This window comes from Coffea eugenioides, chromosome 6 (genome assembly GCF_003713205.1).
Source record: "Coffea eugenioides isolate CCC68of chromosome 6, Ceug_1.0, whole genome shotgun sequence".
NCBI classification, from domain to species: Eukaryota; Viridiplantae; Streptophyta; class Magnoliopsida; order Gentianales; family Rubiaceae; genus Coffea; species Coffea eugenioides.
In genome coordinates, this window is record NC_040040.1 from 48,977,674 (window position 1) to 48,994,892 (window position 17,219).

At 37.0% G+C, this 17,219-nt stretch overlaps 1 protein-coding gene across 1 annotated transcript; it reads right to left on the bottom strand.

Annotated features, from left to right (window-relative positions):
• Positions 1-927: 927 nt before the first annotated feature.
• LOC113774321 (vinorine synthase-like) lies at positions 928-2,046 on the bottom strand. Its single transcript, XM_027318872.1, has 3 exons — positions 1,747-2,046; positions 1,485-1,604; positions 928-1,380 (listed from the first exon to the last, which is right to left on the bottom strand). Exons 1-3 carry the CDS (start codon positions 2,044-2,046, stop codon positions 928-930), a joined length of 873 nt encoding a protein of 290 aa, XP_027174673.1.
• Between the last annotated feature and the right edge of the window lie 15,173 nt (positions 2,047-17,219).

A 17,219-nucleotide genomic window follows, 5' to 3' on the forward strand; every position in this document is an offset into this window, starting at 1 on the left:
ACAATTTGATTGTTCTCTTCTTCCAGTTTCCCATTTTAAGGATGCAAGGCTATGTTCTTAATGCATAGATCTTTGATCATCTTATAAGAATCTTTTATGAAGCAACAAATTCATCGTATGTAGGCAATTCATTGATTTCACATTCAAGTTTATATTATCCTTCAACCATCGCTGCAAACATCCCTCACATTCAAATTCATGGTCTGTGAATTCATCTACATGGGGTGATCTCGTTTTGATCTCTCAAGGACAAACTTTCTTCGCAGGACGAAAGCTCCTTCTAGGTCAACAGTCTTAGTGTTTGCTTAGGCTATGAATCACGATCACTGTTTCATGTTTCCAAGATTATCAAAAAGAAAATTTGTTTTTGGAAATTGGGTTTTTTTCAGGGTTTCTGTTTTGTAATTTTGACAAATGCCATTTTGGCCAATGTTCATTCTTGGGACAAACACTAAAGAGTTTCCATTCCAACGGGTGAAGTCATATTGTTGATTAATAATGTTCTTGAGAACACGTTCCAAGAAATTTAGGCTTTGATCACTTGTCAAATTGTTGTAAGTTACAAAAACTTTCTTTTTATGACAAAAAACTAATATAGTAAAAAAAACAATGAGTATAATTTTATGTCACAAGGACGTATAGTCTTACGTCATAAAAATTTAGTTTTAAATATTGATCTTGTGATCCCCACTTACAAATCACACAAGGGTGACCTTCATTCTTTTGACTCCCTTGTAACTTGTAAATGAGGATCACTATTTACGTAATTACAAGATCAACTGTGACTAGTAGATAAATGTTTCGCTACTATTTGTGGCTTTTTTTAAAAAAAAAAAAAAACGTTATTTTTGACTTAAAACCATACAACAATTTAACAAGTCACCAAGGCCTAAATTTTTTATAATGACACAGCGATCGCAGCGTTTGTCAGGGGCATGACAAGAGATGATCGGTTGCAAGTGAAAGGATCTCTTCAGGAAGCATAGCAATTTCATCCTCCAGCATGTTAATCCATGCTTCTATTCCATCACCACATCTTGTACTCATCAAAATTACCACATTATTCATTGGAACAGCTGAAGTGCAGACCACAACAGGCTTACCCCATCCATAGTCCACTTCATAAACTGGGAATCCGCACCAACAACAAGAGCCCATATCTTCTTCAAAAAGTGGTTTCATTTCATTACTCAAGGTATTTAGATATGGCATCCCACTCTGAACATTCTTGATGTATTCATCATTGACTTTTGTAAATGCTGTCCTCAAGTGCCATACCAGATCATGAAGTTCTTGATTTTTGTCAGACACTAATAGGGCAGATGTGGTGACAAAAAGGTTTCCAAAGGCACACAGATGATCAAAAGCGGCAAGCTCATTCTGATTCTCAAATTGACAGTATGGTATGCGGCAAAAGTTTGTTTAGTATTATCAGCTTTAGCCTTTGTCAATCCAATAAAATGCTTCCATATAAAAGCAGAAACAGCTTCCACCCGAGTGGGATCCCTAACCAGCGAACCAATGGCAGCAGAGGAAGTAAGTTCTTTAAGTGCTGCCAACTTTTCTTTGTTGAACACTAACCGCTTTGTCACCATCTTTTCATTCTTTACTAGAAATCTTGAAGTTTAGCTGAGGAAAAAGATGGGCTGCTAAGTCAAAACTGGGTGGCAGAGTTCCCTCAGCTTCGCAGCGATTTGTGGCAGCCCATGTAGTCATAAATGTCACAAACGACATTGCATCAGCTACCTTATGTGAAATGCAAACTCCAATTGCCATGCCTCCACATTCAAAGAAACTGATTTGAATAGCTAATGGTATGTTATCGGCATCATGGGCATAGGGCTCTAAGGGGAGATATTGGTTTAGCTCCTCTATTGCTGTACTTTGGGATAACTTTTCTGATAGTTGAGCGTGAACTTGAGCTTCAATAAAAAGAGCTCCGGAGTCATCACAATCAATGAAGCAAAGATTGGTGTCATTGATCCTTCCGGCTAATGGGTATATCTTGTTAATGACTCTGATAAAGACTGTTTTAGATGCTGGCATCTTTGGGAATTATCAACATTCGAGGACTCATGTTTTTGATAGAAGAAAATTAGAGGGACAAAATTGGGCGGTGCAATTTGATCTAGAAAGGATAGTTTCACGTCTTTTTTACTATCCATGGTTGTTGGAGATGATGGCTTTATGAACTCCTTCGATATTATCTCCATTTTAGCCAGCATTTTTCGTACAAATAGTCTGCTAAGTTTTATCGTTTATGAACCCTCATAAGTTTTCTGCTCCCTAAATAGAAAAACGTAAGGACTTGGACCCGTTCATGGCAACTTACTTAATGCCACCAATTGCAGTTTTAATTAATTAATGGCAATGATTGCCAGCAACTTTGCTAAGCAAGCTGGCCAAGTTTCCTCTTTTCCACTGTACGATTAACGAGCTTTCTTGCATCTGTGACAAATCTAAGAGTCTTTGTTTCTTGCCCGCAACCAAGTGCACTGGAAATCATTGTAATCATGCGTTTTTGCTTGCTCATTTGAACAGTTAATCATTCGCATGATTAAGTGGAAGTGGCATGAATAGCGCACTCCTTTAAGCCTAGAGATAATTAGATCTCATATTTAGGAGGGTAAAATGTCCAAAACTAAATTTTGAGGATTGAAGTGGGATGAATGTCACATTTTAAAGGGTAAAGTATCAAAAATGAAGTTCAAAAACTAAAGTGGAAATGCAGCCATTTTATGGGTCCAAAGTGGAATTTAGCCTAATACGTATATATATACATAAAAGCTCTTAATTCAATTATCCATTTTCTCTCTCTTAAGTGGCATGTCTGATTGAAAAAAATTACTAAATTGTTAAATATTTGAATTTTACCCATTTTTTATCCAACTATTTTCTAATAAATTCTAGGGCAAATTACATTTTAGCCCTGATAGGTTGCAATTTTATCATTTATTTTATTATTAATTTTTCCTATTACCTGACCTAATGTGGATTAATTGCTAGATTCTACTCACTTTTGATATTTTACATTTATTTCAGGGAGTAGAACAAAAATATAACAACAGGTGCTAATTTGGCAAGAAAAGAGTTCAGATGATAGAGTTTGTCCTAGGGGCATTTTTGGAACAACAAAACGTGAGCCCTTGTTGGGCAAATTGGGCCGAAGTCTTCATTTTTCCGCACAGGAGCCGCCGCAAGGAGCACTACTTTATATAGAAAAATTGCGCAGGAAAAAAGGGGTCTTCTTCTTCCTCTGCGGAAGGAGAGCCGCCGCACAGAGCTTCTCAAAAGAGGACATTAGATAGGAATAGAGCAAACAATGGCAGACAACTCTTTAGCTTAGTCTTTTGACTTTTCCTTGTGGGCTCCAAGTAGCTTTTCCTTTTCCTTCTCGTATGACTGGACAAGTAGAAACCATAGAATCAATTGCTGTAGCTTTGCTATCTTTTCAAACATTGGAACCGAATTGAATTTCCCCAATTTCAAGGGACAATGGCTGCGGCTCTCTTTACAATTTCTGGTGGGTTTAGTTCATCAATTATGAACTAATTTTCCAGTTCTAGTCAAGGAGCAACGAAGGCTCTGATTCACCTAAAAATTGTGAGATCGTTTTAATTTAATCTTTTCCTTTTATTTATTGGTATCCGCACATTTCTTGATTGCTATGCTTATGGTTATTTAATTAATTGATTGTCTTGGATCCAGATAATTAGTTGATTGGGTAATCTATTGTCAATTAGGGCATTAAATCCGTAATTGTTTAATTGCTCTAAAATAGTGACAACTGGCATGATTAGGTTTGTGTCAGGGGAATACGCGGGCTAATCTAAAATAACCCTGGTAGTGTGTTATTTGGTTAGAATAGGGCTCCTCTAATACGTAAGGCAATTGGGGAATTAAATTCTACGGGCGTACCTAGGATTATTTCTCAATTAGAGCAGTGATTAACGGGCGTACCTTGATCACCGACACAGTAAGGAGGGGTTGACTGCCATCGCTTGTTTGGTAGTTATAACCTATTTATTGATGAATAATTGGAATTGCCTTTGCTTCAATGATCAACTAGGTGAACCATTGCTGAAGTTATTCCTTGGCTAGATCCTTAATTATCACTCATTTGATTTTAGTATTTTGTTATTTAATTTTTAGTAGTTTTTAGATTTTAGTTGAATTTCTTTGATTGTCACCTTCTGCATAAAAACACCCCCTTTGTCACTGTGAACTTGAAAAGAAACAGTTACTCCCAGTCCCTGTGGATTCGACCCTGCTTACCACTATCTACAGAAATTACCTTTAGTTTGAGCAGGTTTTATTATTGCACAGGCTCGACAACCTGTCAATTTTTGGCGCCGTTGCCGGGGACTGGTGTCAGATTAATTTGTTTCCTTTTGAGTTCATTTTGTTTTCATTTTTTATTTATTTATTTTTTTTTCTCTTTTCTTTTTTTTGATATAGTTTATGGCTTCTAACACTCCGTATTTTGGTGATGTATTGGATTTTATTTCCAGCCAAGGCGATGAGATTTGTTTTTTTCCTGAGTTTGCATATGCAGAGGCACTAAAATCTATTAGAAAAAGAATGGCTGCTGCAACCTGTAAAATTTGTTATGCCAGGGATCATTCAACCGGTATGTGCCCCGAATATCAGGATAATCTGAGTGTCCCACTCAAAAATTATGAAGATTTTTCACCCTGGTCTCAAACGTGGTATAACCCTAATCCAAACGGGTATGATCAAGGATGGTGGGATAACTCCAGTTATGATTATACAACAGGGCCAATGGATTTTCAACATCAAGAGTCTAAACAACCATCGTCCATGTCAGGTATGTCTTTTCAGGAATTGGGTGAATTATTTATTAATACATACAAATTCCAACAGGAGACACAAATGAGGAATGAGATGACGAAAGATGCAATGAGTTATCTGGCAGATCAACTATGTCTATTGACATCCAGAATGAATCGATTGGCTTCTCAAATGGAAGAATTGCCCTCGGAAACCATTGTTGATCTAGAAGAAAATGAGAGTGCAATTATCCGGCCAAATGACATGGCACTGCAAGAGTTTCAAGGAAACGGATTTAAAGATGCAGTTGAAAAGGAAGTTGAAGTGCAAAAAATGAGACTCCAGGATCAACTCATTCAAGTGAATGAATCCAGTGAACAATCTCCAAATGCGGTGACATCCCCTCCACTCCTTCATCACTATTCTCCTGACTCTTACTCTTCAATTCCTGTTAATGAAATTGACTTTATTATACCAGACAATTTTGAATTTCATGACAGGAATAAATTAAGAGTGACGATGGCAAGATATCTTGTACCAATAAATGCAAGTGAGGGAGGAGTGAATGGAGAATGCAAATTATCATCGACTTGTTTGGTGCCATTTACTAGTCCAGGGAAGACCATAGCCCGTGAGCTCAAGGATTACTCTATTTACGAGGGCTATCAGGACTATATAGAGGATGAAGCATTAAGACGAGCCACAAGATTTTATCCTCCATGAACAAAACGTGATAATGTCTAGCCAAAGACATTAAAGAAAGGCGCTCATTGGGAGGCAACCCAATTATTTCTTTTGATTGTTTGTTTTGATTTCGTGTGATAGTTTAAATATGTTTTCCTTGAGTTTGATTGGTTTCAGATTTGAAATTTTCGTTTTTGGTGAGTTGTAGGTGTCTATCTGACTCGGCGCGCCCGCGCCATGATGAACAGAAAGCTCACGGTCAGAGAGCTCTCCTGCCCTCATGACGTGCCCGCGTCACGTTCAGGGAAAGGTCAGGATTAAAAAAAAGAAAAAATTTCCTTATCAACCGTTAGCTTTAGTTTCCAAAATTCAAAAAAAAAAAAATTAATTAAAAAAATTAATTTCCGTAAAAAAAAAAAAAACTCTTCTTTTTCCTTCTTTTTCTTTTCTTTCTTTTTTTTTTCTTTCTTCTTCTTTCTTCTTTCTTCTTTCTTTCTTCCTTCTCCCCTGCTCCCTCTGTGTTGTCCGAACCCCTTTGCCCGTCGCCCACCTCGCGCGCGTCGCTCGCCCATTGGCAAAAGGACCAGCCACAGCCGGCCGCAGCTCCAGCTCGGCAGCCACCCTCTTCCTCGATCTCACAGCCGCACGTCGTCCACCAGCTGGCCCGCCGCAGATCCACCGCGCGAGCCTCCAACCGCGCGCCGCCCCTTTTTGCTCGCACACCACTGCCGTTCCAAGGCACGAGGCACGCACCTCCCTTGTTGCTCTCCCCGCTCCTGTACGCCGACCACCAGCCGCCGCGCAACCCACTGCGCGCCGCCGCTGCTTAACCCGTCCGCCTCTCGCCTTCTCTGTAAACCGATGCTGGAGCTCGCACGCCTCTTCCACGCAAGCGGTGTCACACAGGCGCAACCCGTCCGCCGCCTCTTCCTCCCTGCGCAGTCAACAGCCGCCGCATCTCCTTGCAACTGACACTCCACCCGCCACTGTCACCTTTCGTTTGGTTATCATCTACGATGGAGGTAATTGGAACTTGTCCCCCAATCTCTTAGTAACTAATTGGTGCTGCCTGGGTTGGTAAATAGTTGGTGTTGTTGACGGTTGAAGGTTATTTTCTCAATTGTGTGATTCCCACCAGTGGTACTGGTTGGACTATTTTCGCTTGGAATTGCTACTTCTTTTGGGTTGGGTGAAATTGTGAAATTAATTGGCCGACTGGAGCCTTTTTTTGGGGATTTTAGATGAACTGAAATACTGTAACTGTCTATTGATATTGTGCGGTTTGATTCTGCTTCTGCATGTTGAATTGGAAGGCCTGACCGCTTGATTTACTCGTGAGATGGGTGGCATTTTGTTTAATTGTGGAGGACATCGTAGTGATTGGTCAATATAGCTATTTTGGGGTCATTTGTTGAAATTTTCGTTGGACCGAGTTTACTTTTGACTGTCAGTTGGGGTTTTCATTACTTTGGGTCAGCCGTTGGAATTGTTTCATCAACTCTGTGGGTATTTTGACTCCACTAGATTATTTTACGCTTTTTGGTTTAATCAGGCATGCCCTTCTCTTAAGTGGCATGTCTGATTGAAAAAAATTATTAAATTGTTAAATATTTGAATTTTACCCATTTTTTTATCCAACTATTTTCTAATAAATTCTAGGGTAAATTACATTTTAGCCCCCTGTGATTTTCACAAAAACCACATAACCCCCCCATGATTCAAAAAATTATACATAAACCCCCTGTGGTTTGGGTTGAACTGTCAAATAGATGGAAAGCACGAATCGTGACGATTCGTGGGCAAAATGTCCAAATTACCCTAATATAAATACAAAAAGGAAGCAGATGAAGTCATATTCTCCCTTGCTCTGGTCTTTGTCGTGAGAAAAAGAGGGAAAAACATGACCACCGAATGAATGAGAGAAAATTTAACCTACAAAATTAAAACCGTAGATCCACCATTGAAGATCAAAAAGTAGCAGTGAAAGAGTTTCACGAAAGCTATTGTTGCATTTGGTAAGTTTTTTTACATCAGTTTAGCTTATAAGATGCACTTGAGCATTTTGAACAGAAACTATCGGGTGTTGGAAATTTAATAAATCAGTGATGCACTTGAACATTTTGAATTTTGCTCTACCCGTGGCACCCCTGCTGAAACAACTGTCCAGGGCATGGTCTCAGGGTCAGCTTCTTGTCTGTGCAAATCAGTCGAAAACAGAGCTCTCTTGAGCCAACCAGAATTGATAAAAAATGTTAGTAAGCCTTGTTCGATCTCCCTCCAATTATGACTAATAAGCCGCCCCGCAGCAACATCATCAAGGAGAGAGAAGAAGGGGATTATGAGCCAAGTTGTAGGCTGAGGGGAAGTGAGTACCGGTCTTTGTCCGTCAAAGTGGCCAAGGATGACATTCTTAGGAGTAGGAGTAATAATGCTCGTCCTTTCAAAGACCACAAGAAGACTGGTTGTCCTGCTCCTCCGGCGGCAACAGTTTCGGTGAGTTCGTCATCACCGGGGCCGGGGGTCTCAAGCTCAGAACAAACTCTCCCAGAATTGCAAACATGAGGATTCAATTTCAAGCCCGCAAAAGCTTGTCATCGTCGCCGTCGTCTTCTTCTTCTAGGAGTAGGAGCAGGAGGAGAAGGAGGACGAGGAGGAGCGTGTCGGAGAGCTTCGCGGTCATGAAGTCATCCAAGGATCCCCAGAGTGATTTCAGGGAGTCAATGATGGAAATGATTGTGGAGAACAATATTTGCGTTAGGGGTAATATGGGAATGTTTCTGACTGCCATCAGTACAACCAGAGCGTTTTGCCCACGAATCGTCACGTTTCATGCTTTCCGTCTATTTGACAGTTCAACCCAAATCACAGGGGGTTTATGTATAGCTTTTTGAATCATGGGGGGTTATGTGATTTTTGCGAAAACCACAGGAGGCTGAAATGTAATTTGCCCTAAATTCTAATAACTTGGTGGCTGTCAAACTATCAAAAATAAAATTTATATTAGACCTACTACCAAAACTAAATGAGTATAGTGGTGAGTAGGGTCATCTCCTCAGGGAACTGGTAGATTTATCACACACAGAGAATTTGGGGGGTTTTAGAAAGGAAGACAGAAAGAACAAATTAAAGATGTAAGGTTACTAAATAAACAATTGCAAGAAGTGTAATAACTAAAGAATGTAATAAACAATTAATTGACACAACCTAGTCAAGGAGATAATCTCGGCACCGGTTCACGCAATTGATCATAGATACCTGAATTAATTCACACGTTCGCAAATAAATTGGTTAAAGCAATTCAACAACCGCCAAACCACCAATCTCTCCTTAATTATATGGTAGTCCAGAGACGCTCTTAAACTACCCTCTTGTAAATTAGATAATCCCAGAGACGCTCGAAGGATTTAATCTATTCACAGTTTTAGGAATTAGAGAGACCCAATTCTAGTTAACAAACACACATGCGGGTTCATTTAAATTAGATTAATTATTCCCACGACCCAGATTAGACTGCTTGCAAGGCAATGAAATTGTGCCGTTCACCACTAATTTAAGACAATCAAGTGATACGCACCCTTGTTCTAATTGGCAGTATATTATTCAGACAATTGAACAACTGGCCACATTGATCCAATAAATCCAAACAATAATAGACTATTAAAGCAAAGAATAATTAAATACCCACGAACGTAGAATTTAGAATAGAATAGAACAATTAAAAAGATCTCACAATTGTTTGTGCACCGGACCTTGATTATTCCTCAACTAGATAAAGGCGTTTAGCCTTGCCGCATAAAGATGAAGCAATTCAAAGCCTTCATGGAATTTAGTCGATTCTCAAGAAGTAAAAGGGCAGCACAACCGCTAGTCTAGACTCCACGTTGAGAAGTAAAAGACAAAGACGAAAGATGATAGACCCTAGTCTATTGCCGTCCTATTTAAAGTGTTGTCGCCGCCGCACCTTTTGCTTTCCGAATTAGAGTTTGTTTCTCAAAAGGATTCCTTCCTTATTTCCCTCATTGAATTGTTGCCAAAAGTCTTCTCTGCAAAGGTTTCCTAATCCCACGCAGGTTTAGAATGTGTCTCCAAAGAAAGGCGGTAGCTCTAGGAATAGGACCCATGGTCCGTCTTTTTCACGCAACTCTGTGGTCTCTGGCATGGGCACGCTCTGGAAGGACTGGTCTTCTGGAAATTCACTTCTTTTTGCCATTTTTTACCTCAGTTGCCTGCAAGTAACACAAATACCAAATATGAGCATAAACCCATTACTCTGCACAATAATTGGCCAAAATTAGGACTAAACCTCAATGTAATAACACTCAATTATCGCACTATCATAACTAATATCCATCGTGTTTTGGACTAAAGCGTCAAGGTGAAGGAAATGATTTTCTGTAATGAAACCCACACAAATTTCTAGATTATCCTTGTTTGAAAATGAAAACGTTTGAATGGGCTAAAATATATAAATATAATATATATAACACTTTAATCTTTTATAGTTTTATTTTTTACTACATAACCTTCTTATCGTCTAGTATTTTACCATATAACCCTTTTATGATTTTCAAAATATATACATAACTACTCTGTGATTAATAAATAATTTCTAACTTTATAAAGGGGTAGATTTGATATTTTAATTGATTCCATTATATAATGCAAACTCTCTCATGTTGATACTTATTTCAAATCATGATGGAGTAATGTATAACTTTTAAAATCACAAAGGGGTTACGTAAAAATTGCTAAAACTATAAGGGGAGTAAAGTATATTTTACCCCAAAAAAAATCTTGTGCCAATGCACGGGTTAGAATACTAATTTGGTAGGACTAGCCACTTGGTCACCCAGGATGAGTGTTCCGCAGTAGATTGCCTGAACATATGGATAATGTGTGCTATTATTCTACCAGTGAATATCCTCAACTTGATTATGCATTTGGCAGCATTGAGAATTACGGGGGGTTGCCGATCTATCATCATCCTTGGCACTTCCCTAGTGGTGTACTGGAAATTGTATCATCAAATGGTTCGCACTTTTTTCCGAACGATGTGATTCCGAAGAAGCTCAAGGTTCAACTTTTCTCCTTTAAATTGCTTAATCACTTTCCTACTGCTGACAAGAAACTGGTGGATGTGGTGTTGTAAGCATAACACTTGAGTTTAATTTGGCACTTTGTAATTTGTAATTATGGATGGTTTGCTTGCCAAAATTGTTGCAACATGAGTTTTATTTTTATTCCGTTACAGGAGGTGGATCTGACAACTACCTATCTAAGCCAAGAGGAAGTAAGTCCATGTGAGTACTTCAACTAGTCTTCTCCTTCTATAAAGCACAATGTGAACTGAAGCTTTAAGCTATGCCTTCCAAACTAACACTTTCTAGCCAAACATCTTCAGGTCGAAAAAGAGAAATAAGTGCAGTGTATAAAAGACATGGACTGCTCCAAGCTCAACCTTGGACTACTTCCGCAGAAATATTAAGTGTTATGATTCAAATTTTGTTCGGAAGGGACAAGGGATAGTTGGAAAAGCATTTTCATCCAAAAGTGCTTGTTATTGTAGGGATGTAAGACATTTAAGCATAACAGAGTACCCCTTGGTGCCCATTGCACGATTCCAAGAGTATTCTGGCTGTTTTGCAGTTTGTTTGCGAAGCTCTTGTTCAAACAACTGCATTTTTGTATTGGAGTTCCTTTTGATAAGTAGATATTTTACGTATTTTTCGTGTGTTTTATTAGTTAGTTTTGGTGTATTTTAATTAGTTTTATAACTAACTAACTAAATTTCTAGTGCGAATATGCATTTTATGGTTTAAAGCTTGAAAATTGCATTTCTATGGATTTTAATGGTGAAAACTTCATATTTTTGAAGGTTTAATGATTCAATCATCAAATTGCATGAATTGAGAAGATATTTGGATATTTATTGATGATTTGAAGTGATTTAAAGTAGACATGAAGTGTAAAACATTTAAAGGAAGAAATGCAAGTGAAGACAGCTTTGACACCTTGTGGTATTTTAGCTATATCTTGAACTACAATGATCCGATTGAGGTGATTCTTATACCATTTTGAAACTAAGAGATAGATCTACATTTGGTATGATGACATTGAAGGCCAATTTGGTTGTTTTCCTTGTCAAAAATTCTAAATACAGAAGTACATTTTCATGGTCTAAAGCTGAAATAGAGCTCTGACCAGTCGAGGGTATTTTGGTCATTTCTCAGTCCACAGAGGTCCAAATTGGATGATTTTGAGGCATTGGAAAGATAACTCAAAGATCTACAGCTTTCCTGTTTTGCAAAAGAGCTAGTTCGGCATCCATCATTGAGAAAATAATAGTTGAAATGGTGTCAAATTCATAGAAGTGAAAACGCGACCCTTGAATACATGGCTTAAAGTAGCGTATTCCAAGATCACGTATTCCTCAATTTTGGCTGCAACTTACTCTGAAACTTATGCTTTGTTCACACAAGCTTTTGGACCCATTTTCCTGCGAGAATTTTGGTGGAAACAAACCAAGAAAGCTGCCAAAGAAGCTTTACAACTCATTTCTAACTTGTTTATAGGTTCAAGAGGAATTTCAACATGATTTAACACTTTGTCTTTTACATGGAATTCCTCTATAAATAGCAGCCTTTGGAGACCATTTTCACAACTTTGGAAGGTAAGAGAAACTCACCAAAAATGTAGCTTTCACTAGAGTTTCCTTAGTTCATTAGTTAGATTAGTACAGTATAAGTAGTGTAGGTTACCCTCCTTGTATTTGTAGTTAGATTTGGATGAAGATTGAGGAGCAAAGATAGAGAGGTTGATCTCATGTGACAAGGGTGATGTCTCTTCTAATATTTTCTCTCTTGTATTGATTTCATGTTTAGCTATAATACAAGTTTGAATTTGTGTTTTTATCACGTTTAGTTAAATTTTATGCCTAGAGTATGGATCAACTTTCTATATCTTGTTAGTGATGTTTACTTGGTTATTTGATGATGTTATTTTGTGCAAGTTATTTATCACTTTTGCTTATCTAATCATGATTAACCGGCGATTAGTTGTGATAATCTAAAAGTGTTAAGATTGCATTGAGAGTTGAAATTTAACACTAGTTCAAGGAAGTGATAAATCTAAGGAGTACACTTACGAGAGTCAATATTTTCAGACTCCGATCGAGTATCGACTCGACCGAACTCAGGGGTCAGGGATCAATGGATTCGATCGGGTTCGATCGGGGTTGAATCGGATGACGTCATAAATAAAAAGTATTTAAAATTTAAAATATTGTATATAAAATACCTAAAAGGATGTTAATATTAATAAAGTTATATTCATATATATTTGATGTTTCAAATATATTTAACAAGAAAATACAAAGAAATTAGAATGATCAAGTAGCAATTTATATTATTTAATGAACATTAACAAGTTTAGAATTAAAATTATGGACTTGATTGAAAAATAACATCAAATTTTAGGACAACATTTATAAAGTATGAAATATTTGAGGTATATTAATAAGTTTTAACAATTTAGGGGTCAAAACATAATATTGAAAATGTTTGATCTTTTTCTAAAAAATGCTTTGGTTGAACCGGTTTTTCCGGTATTTTTCAGTCAAACCCAGTTTTTGACTGGGTTTTTAGTCATCCGGTTTTGAAGAACAACTCGGACCAGACACTTGGCCGATTCTCGGTTCGACCAGTTGGACCGACCTGTCCGGTCTGAGTTTAAAAACGAGAGTAGAGGTGCACGTATGTGGTTTTAGTGATTTGTTTCACGTAATTTCATAGAAAAAATGAGTTTGTAGTTAATTCCATAACTACGAGAGTAGATATGATTTAGCTATTAGTATAGTTGATTCACTGCGAGAGTAGGTTTCAAATACATTAGGAAATTATGCCATAACTAGCCAAGACAATAGCATTCAAGTAACCAGTAATGTCATTTGCAAGAGTAGTAAGGAATTCCATACCTCTAGAAGCTTTCTATTGTATTTTTGTTACTTTTATAGTGTAGATTTAATTCCTTGTACATATGATAGTCTAAATAATAAATGAGTTCGAAAATCACTGGTAATTAAAAATCTTCCCTGTGAGATCGACTCCTAATACCTCTATACTTGCTCACGACCTGTATACTTGCAAAAAAATCGTGTGTGGGGTATTTAGAATTTATAAATGTAAAAATTTACTGTGGATGAGTTTAATTATTATATGTATACCCCGCGCTCGTCACCTTTTACCTAGGAAGAAAAAATACTCTGGGAGTTGGAGAACATTGTTGCCCATGCTAATGAAAACATTGAAACGACATCTCCAAAGTTCTTTTAAGATTGCTTCTAGACAAGAATTAGGGCAAAGATTGTCTATTGAGGTTGTAAAGGTCTCTTCATATATGATTATTTTGAAATCTGCAATACAAGGCGAAGAAGGAATGATGCAACTTGATTTCACATCTTAACAAGTTGATGCCGCAAATGGTTCTATAAATGGTATTCATGAACAGCAAAATGGAAGTGTTGGATTGTAGGGGTTAAATCAAGATTATTATTATTTGTTAGTTTCTATATTGTTGGTCCTGGTTTCTTAGTTATGTCGGTAGTGGTTTTTAACTCCAAGTCCAATTGTATAAAAGATTCCCTTCATGTTCGGAAGCTAAGTTTTTGGAAACTAACTAATCTATATATACCACTACTAGTACTCTTGTTTTATATGCCGAGAATTATGAAGAATAAAATTGGTTGGTGCCTCCTAAAGCTTTGTTTGCTTCTGTCTCTTGTCGTTACCTTTTCCTTCGATTTTTCATTTCTGCTGCCATGCTTATTCCTTTGATTTTGAGATTTGTCTTGATTTGTTTATCCTGTGGGTTATATTCCTACAAAGTGGCGTCAGAGCTTTGCATGAGATCTTGAGAAATTGAAATATGGATCCAAATTATTTGCAAAATTGTCACATTTTTATCTTTGATGGTAAAAATGATTTTGAGACTTGGAGGATGATGATGGAGAATTTTTTTAGAACTATTAGAATTGGGATATTGTCGAAATAGGATACACGGAAACCGGATGCAGGCACAGAATTATCAAGCGATACATTTAGAGAATTAGAGACGAATAGACAGTTGAATTGCAAGGTAATGTACTATCTCAACACTCAAGTCCAGTTGTATTTTTCCAAAAAAATTATACATGCAAAGTCAGCAAAAGAAGCTTGGACAATTTTGGTGAACTCAAATCGAGGTGCTGCTAACGTAAGAAAAATTAGATTGCAGGAACTCAGGAGACAATTTGAGTTGGCCTAGATGAAACCCATGGAATCAGATAAAGATTTTATTGACACAATTAAAGAAATTGTCAATGATATGGAGTCCAGTGGTGAGAATTTGGAAGAAGTTAGAGTTGTTGAAAAAGTCTTGCAATCTCTAATTGCCAAATTTCACACCAAGGAAATGGTCCTTGAAGCCATAAAGTACCTTGATAAACTGTCGCTTGCTGAATTGGAAGGTGAATTGCTTATGTATGAGATGTCCTTGAATAAGCAGCCATCAAATACAATAGATGAAGTGTTACAAGCTAAGATGGATCACCCCAAAGGAAAAAAGAAGGTATATCATATGGACACAAATCAAAGGGGCTAGAATTTCAACAGTAGAGGACATGGAGGCAGAGGTAACTTTTATGGTCGTGGAAGAGGTAATTATTCTTACCAGCCCAAAAACAATTCTAATAGGGATCAGAAAAACAATCAACTGTAGAATCAAAGAATTAATTTTCAAAGGCGCAATAGATCAATGTCCAATATTATAATTGTGGTAAAACTGGTCATTATCAGAATGAATATTGGTCTAATAAAGAGGTGCATTCTAAAGTGGCTGAAAATAGAGAAGACCTGGTCATTTTCTAGTTCTGCAACTGAAGAGTCTATAAAGAATGATTGGTTTATTGATTTTGGTTATAGTAATCACATGTGTGATAAAAAGGAGATGTTTTCTGACCTGAATAAATCATTTCATACATTTGTGAGATTTGGAAATAATGAAAAGGTACCTGTTCTTGGAAAAGGAAAAATTAGAATTATGTTGTAAGATGGGTCTTCGAATTATATTTCTAATGTTTTCTATGTGCCAAGTTTATATCATAATTTGTTGAGTTTGGGACAACTGTCTGAGAAAGGTTATAATATGCATTTCAAACATGGTGATGGCACCATAAGTGATGAAAAATTGGGATTAATTGCTAAGGTGAAAATGAACCATAGTCATTTATGGCCTCTTTCTCTTAACTATGGTGATTTACCTTACTTTAATTCCATGACTTGTGATGATTCTTGGTTATGACATATGCATTTTGGGCATTCGAATTTTGGAAGTTTGAAATTTCTTGCAAGAAAGAAATTGGTTATTGGGTTGCCTTTTGTTGAGTTTCCTGACAAGAAGTGTGAGTCTTGTATTTTGGAAAAGAAGCATAGGGATCCTTTTCCAAAAGGTAAGACTTGGAGAGCTAATCGACCACTTGAACCGATTCATTCAGATTTACGCTCAATTGAAGTTCCTTCCAGTAGTGGTAGTAAGTATTTTATTACCTTCATTGATGATTTCAGTAGGAAGACATAGGTGTATTCTTTAAGAAATAAATCTGATGCATGTGATGTATTTAAAAAGTTAAATATTATGTAGAGAAGCAGAGTGGCTACTTTATTAAAATTTTGAGAACTGACAGAGGCACTGAGTATCTTATTTGTGATTATTATTTGGTGAAAAATTGCATAAAATGCCAATTGATAGCCATATATACACCTCAACAAACTGGTGTGGCAGAAAGAAAGAATAGGACTATGATGGACATTGACAAGTGACTAATTTACACTATATTTGAATGATATTTTATGCTATTTTTAGTCATTTTGACAATATTATAGGAAGAAAATGGATCATTTTGGCTATAATTAGTGTAAAATGTTCTTAAGTGTTTAAATGATGTTTTTGTCACTTTTTACTTGCATTTTGTCCATAATTTGTATGTGAGTTGAAAATATACTTCAATTGGATGAAAAGGAAGTTGACAGCTTTGACACATCTTTGTATTTTAGCTATAACTTGAGCTACAATGATCGGATTGAGATGATTCTTAAACTATTTTGAAGATAAGAGATAGATCTACAATTCATATGAAGACATTGAAATCCAGTTTGAAGGTTTTCTAGGTCAAAACTCCAAATTACAGTAGCCAATTTTTATTGGTCGAAGCTAAAATAGGGCAGTGAGCAGTCAAGGGTATTTCTGTCATTTATCATCCTACACAAATTCAAATGAGGTGATTCTTGATGCATTGGAAATCCAACTCAAATGGCTACAAGTTTCATGTTTTGGTCAAGAGTTAATTCAGCTTCTATCATAAAGAAAAGTTCAGTTGAAGTTGAGGCAAAATCAGAGCAACAATGAGGATTGAACAGAAATTGCACAAAAAGTCAAGGGAGCAATCTGGCCGTATTATGGACCGATTCTTGGCCGGATTGCGGTCAGAAAAGGCTGCTCTCCACTGGCACAACTTGTTTCCTTCTCTAATAATTCACAGCTATTGATGGACGTGTGACAACAACTTTGCAGCTGTAAATGTGATGCTTGAAGCCTCATTTCTTGACTAAATCATCTATAAATAGCCATAGACTTGCAAGGACAAAGACAGCTTGGAGAGTGCAAGATTTACCACAAAAATGTAGTTCTTACATTTTCTTAATGTTAGGTTA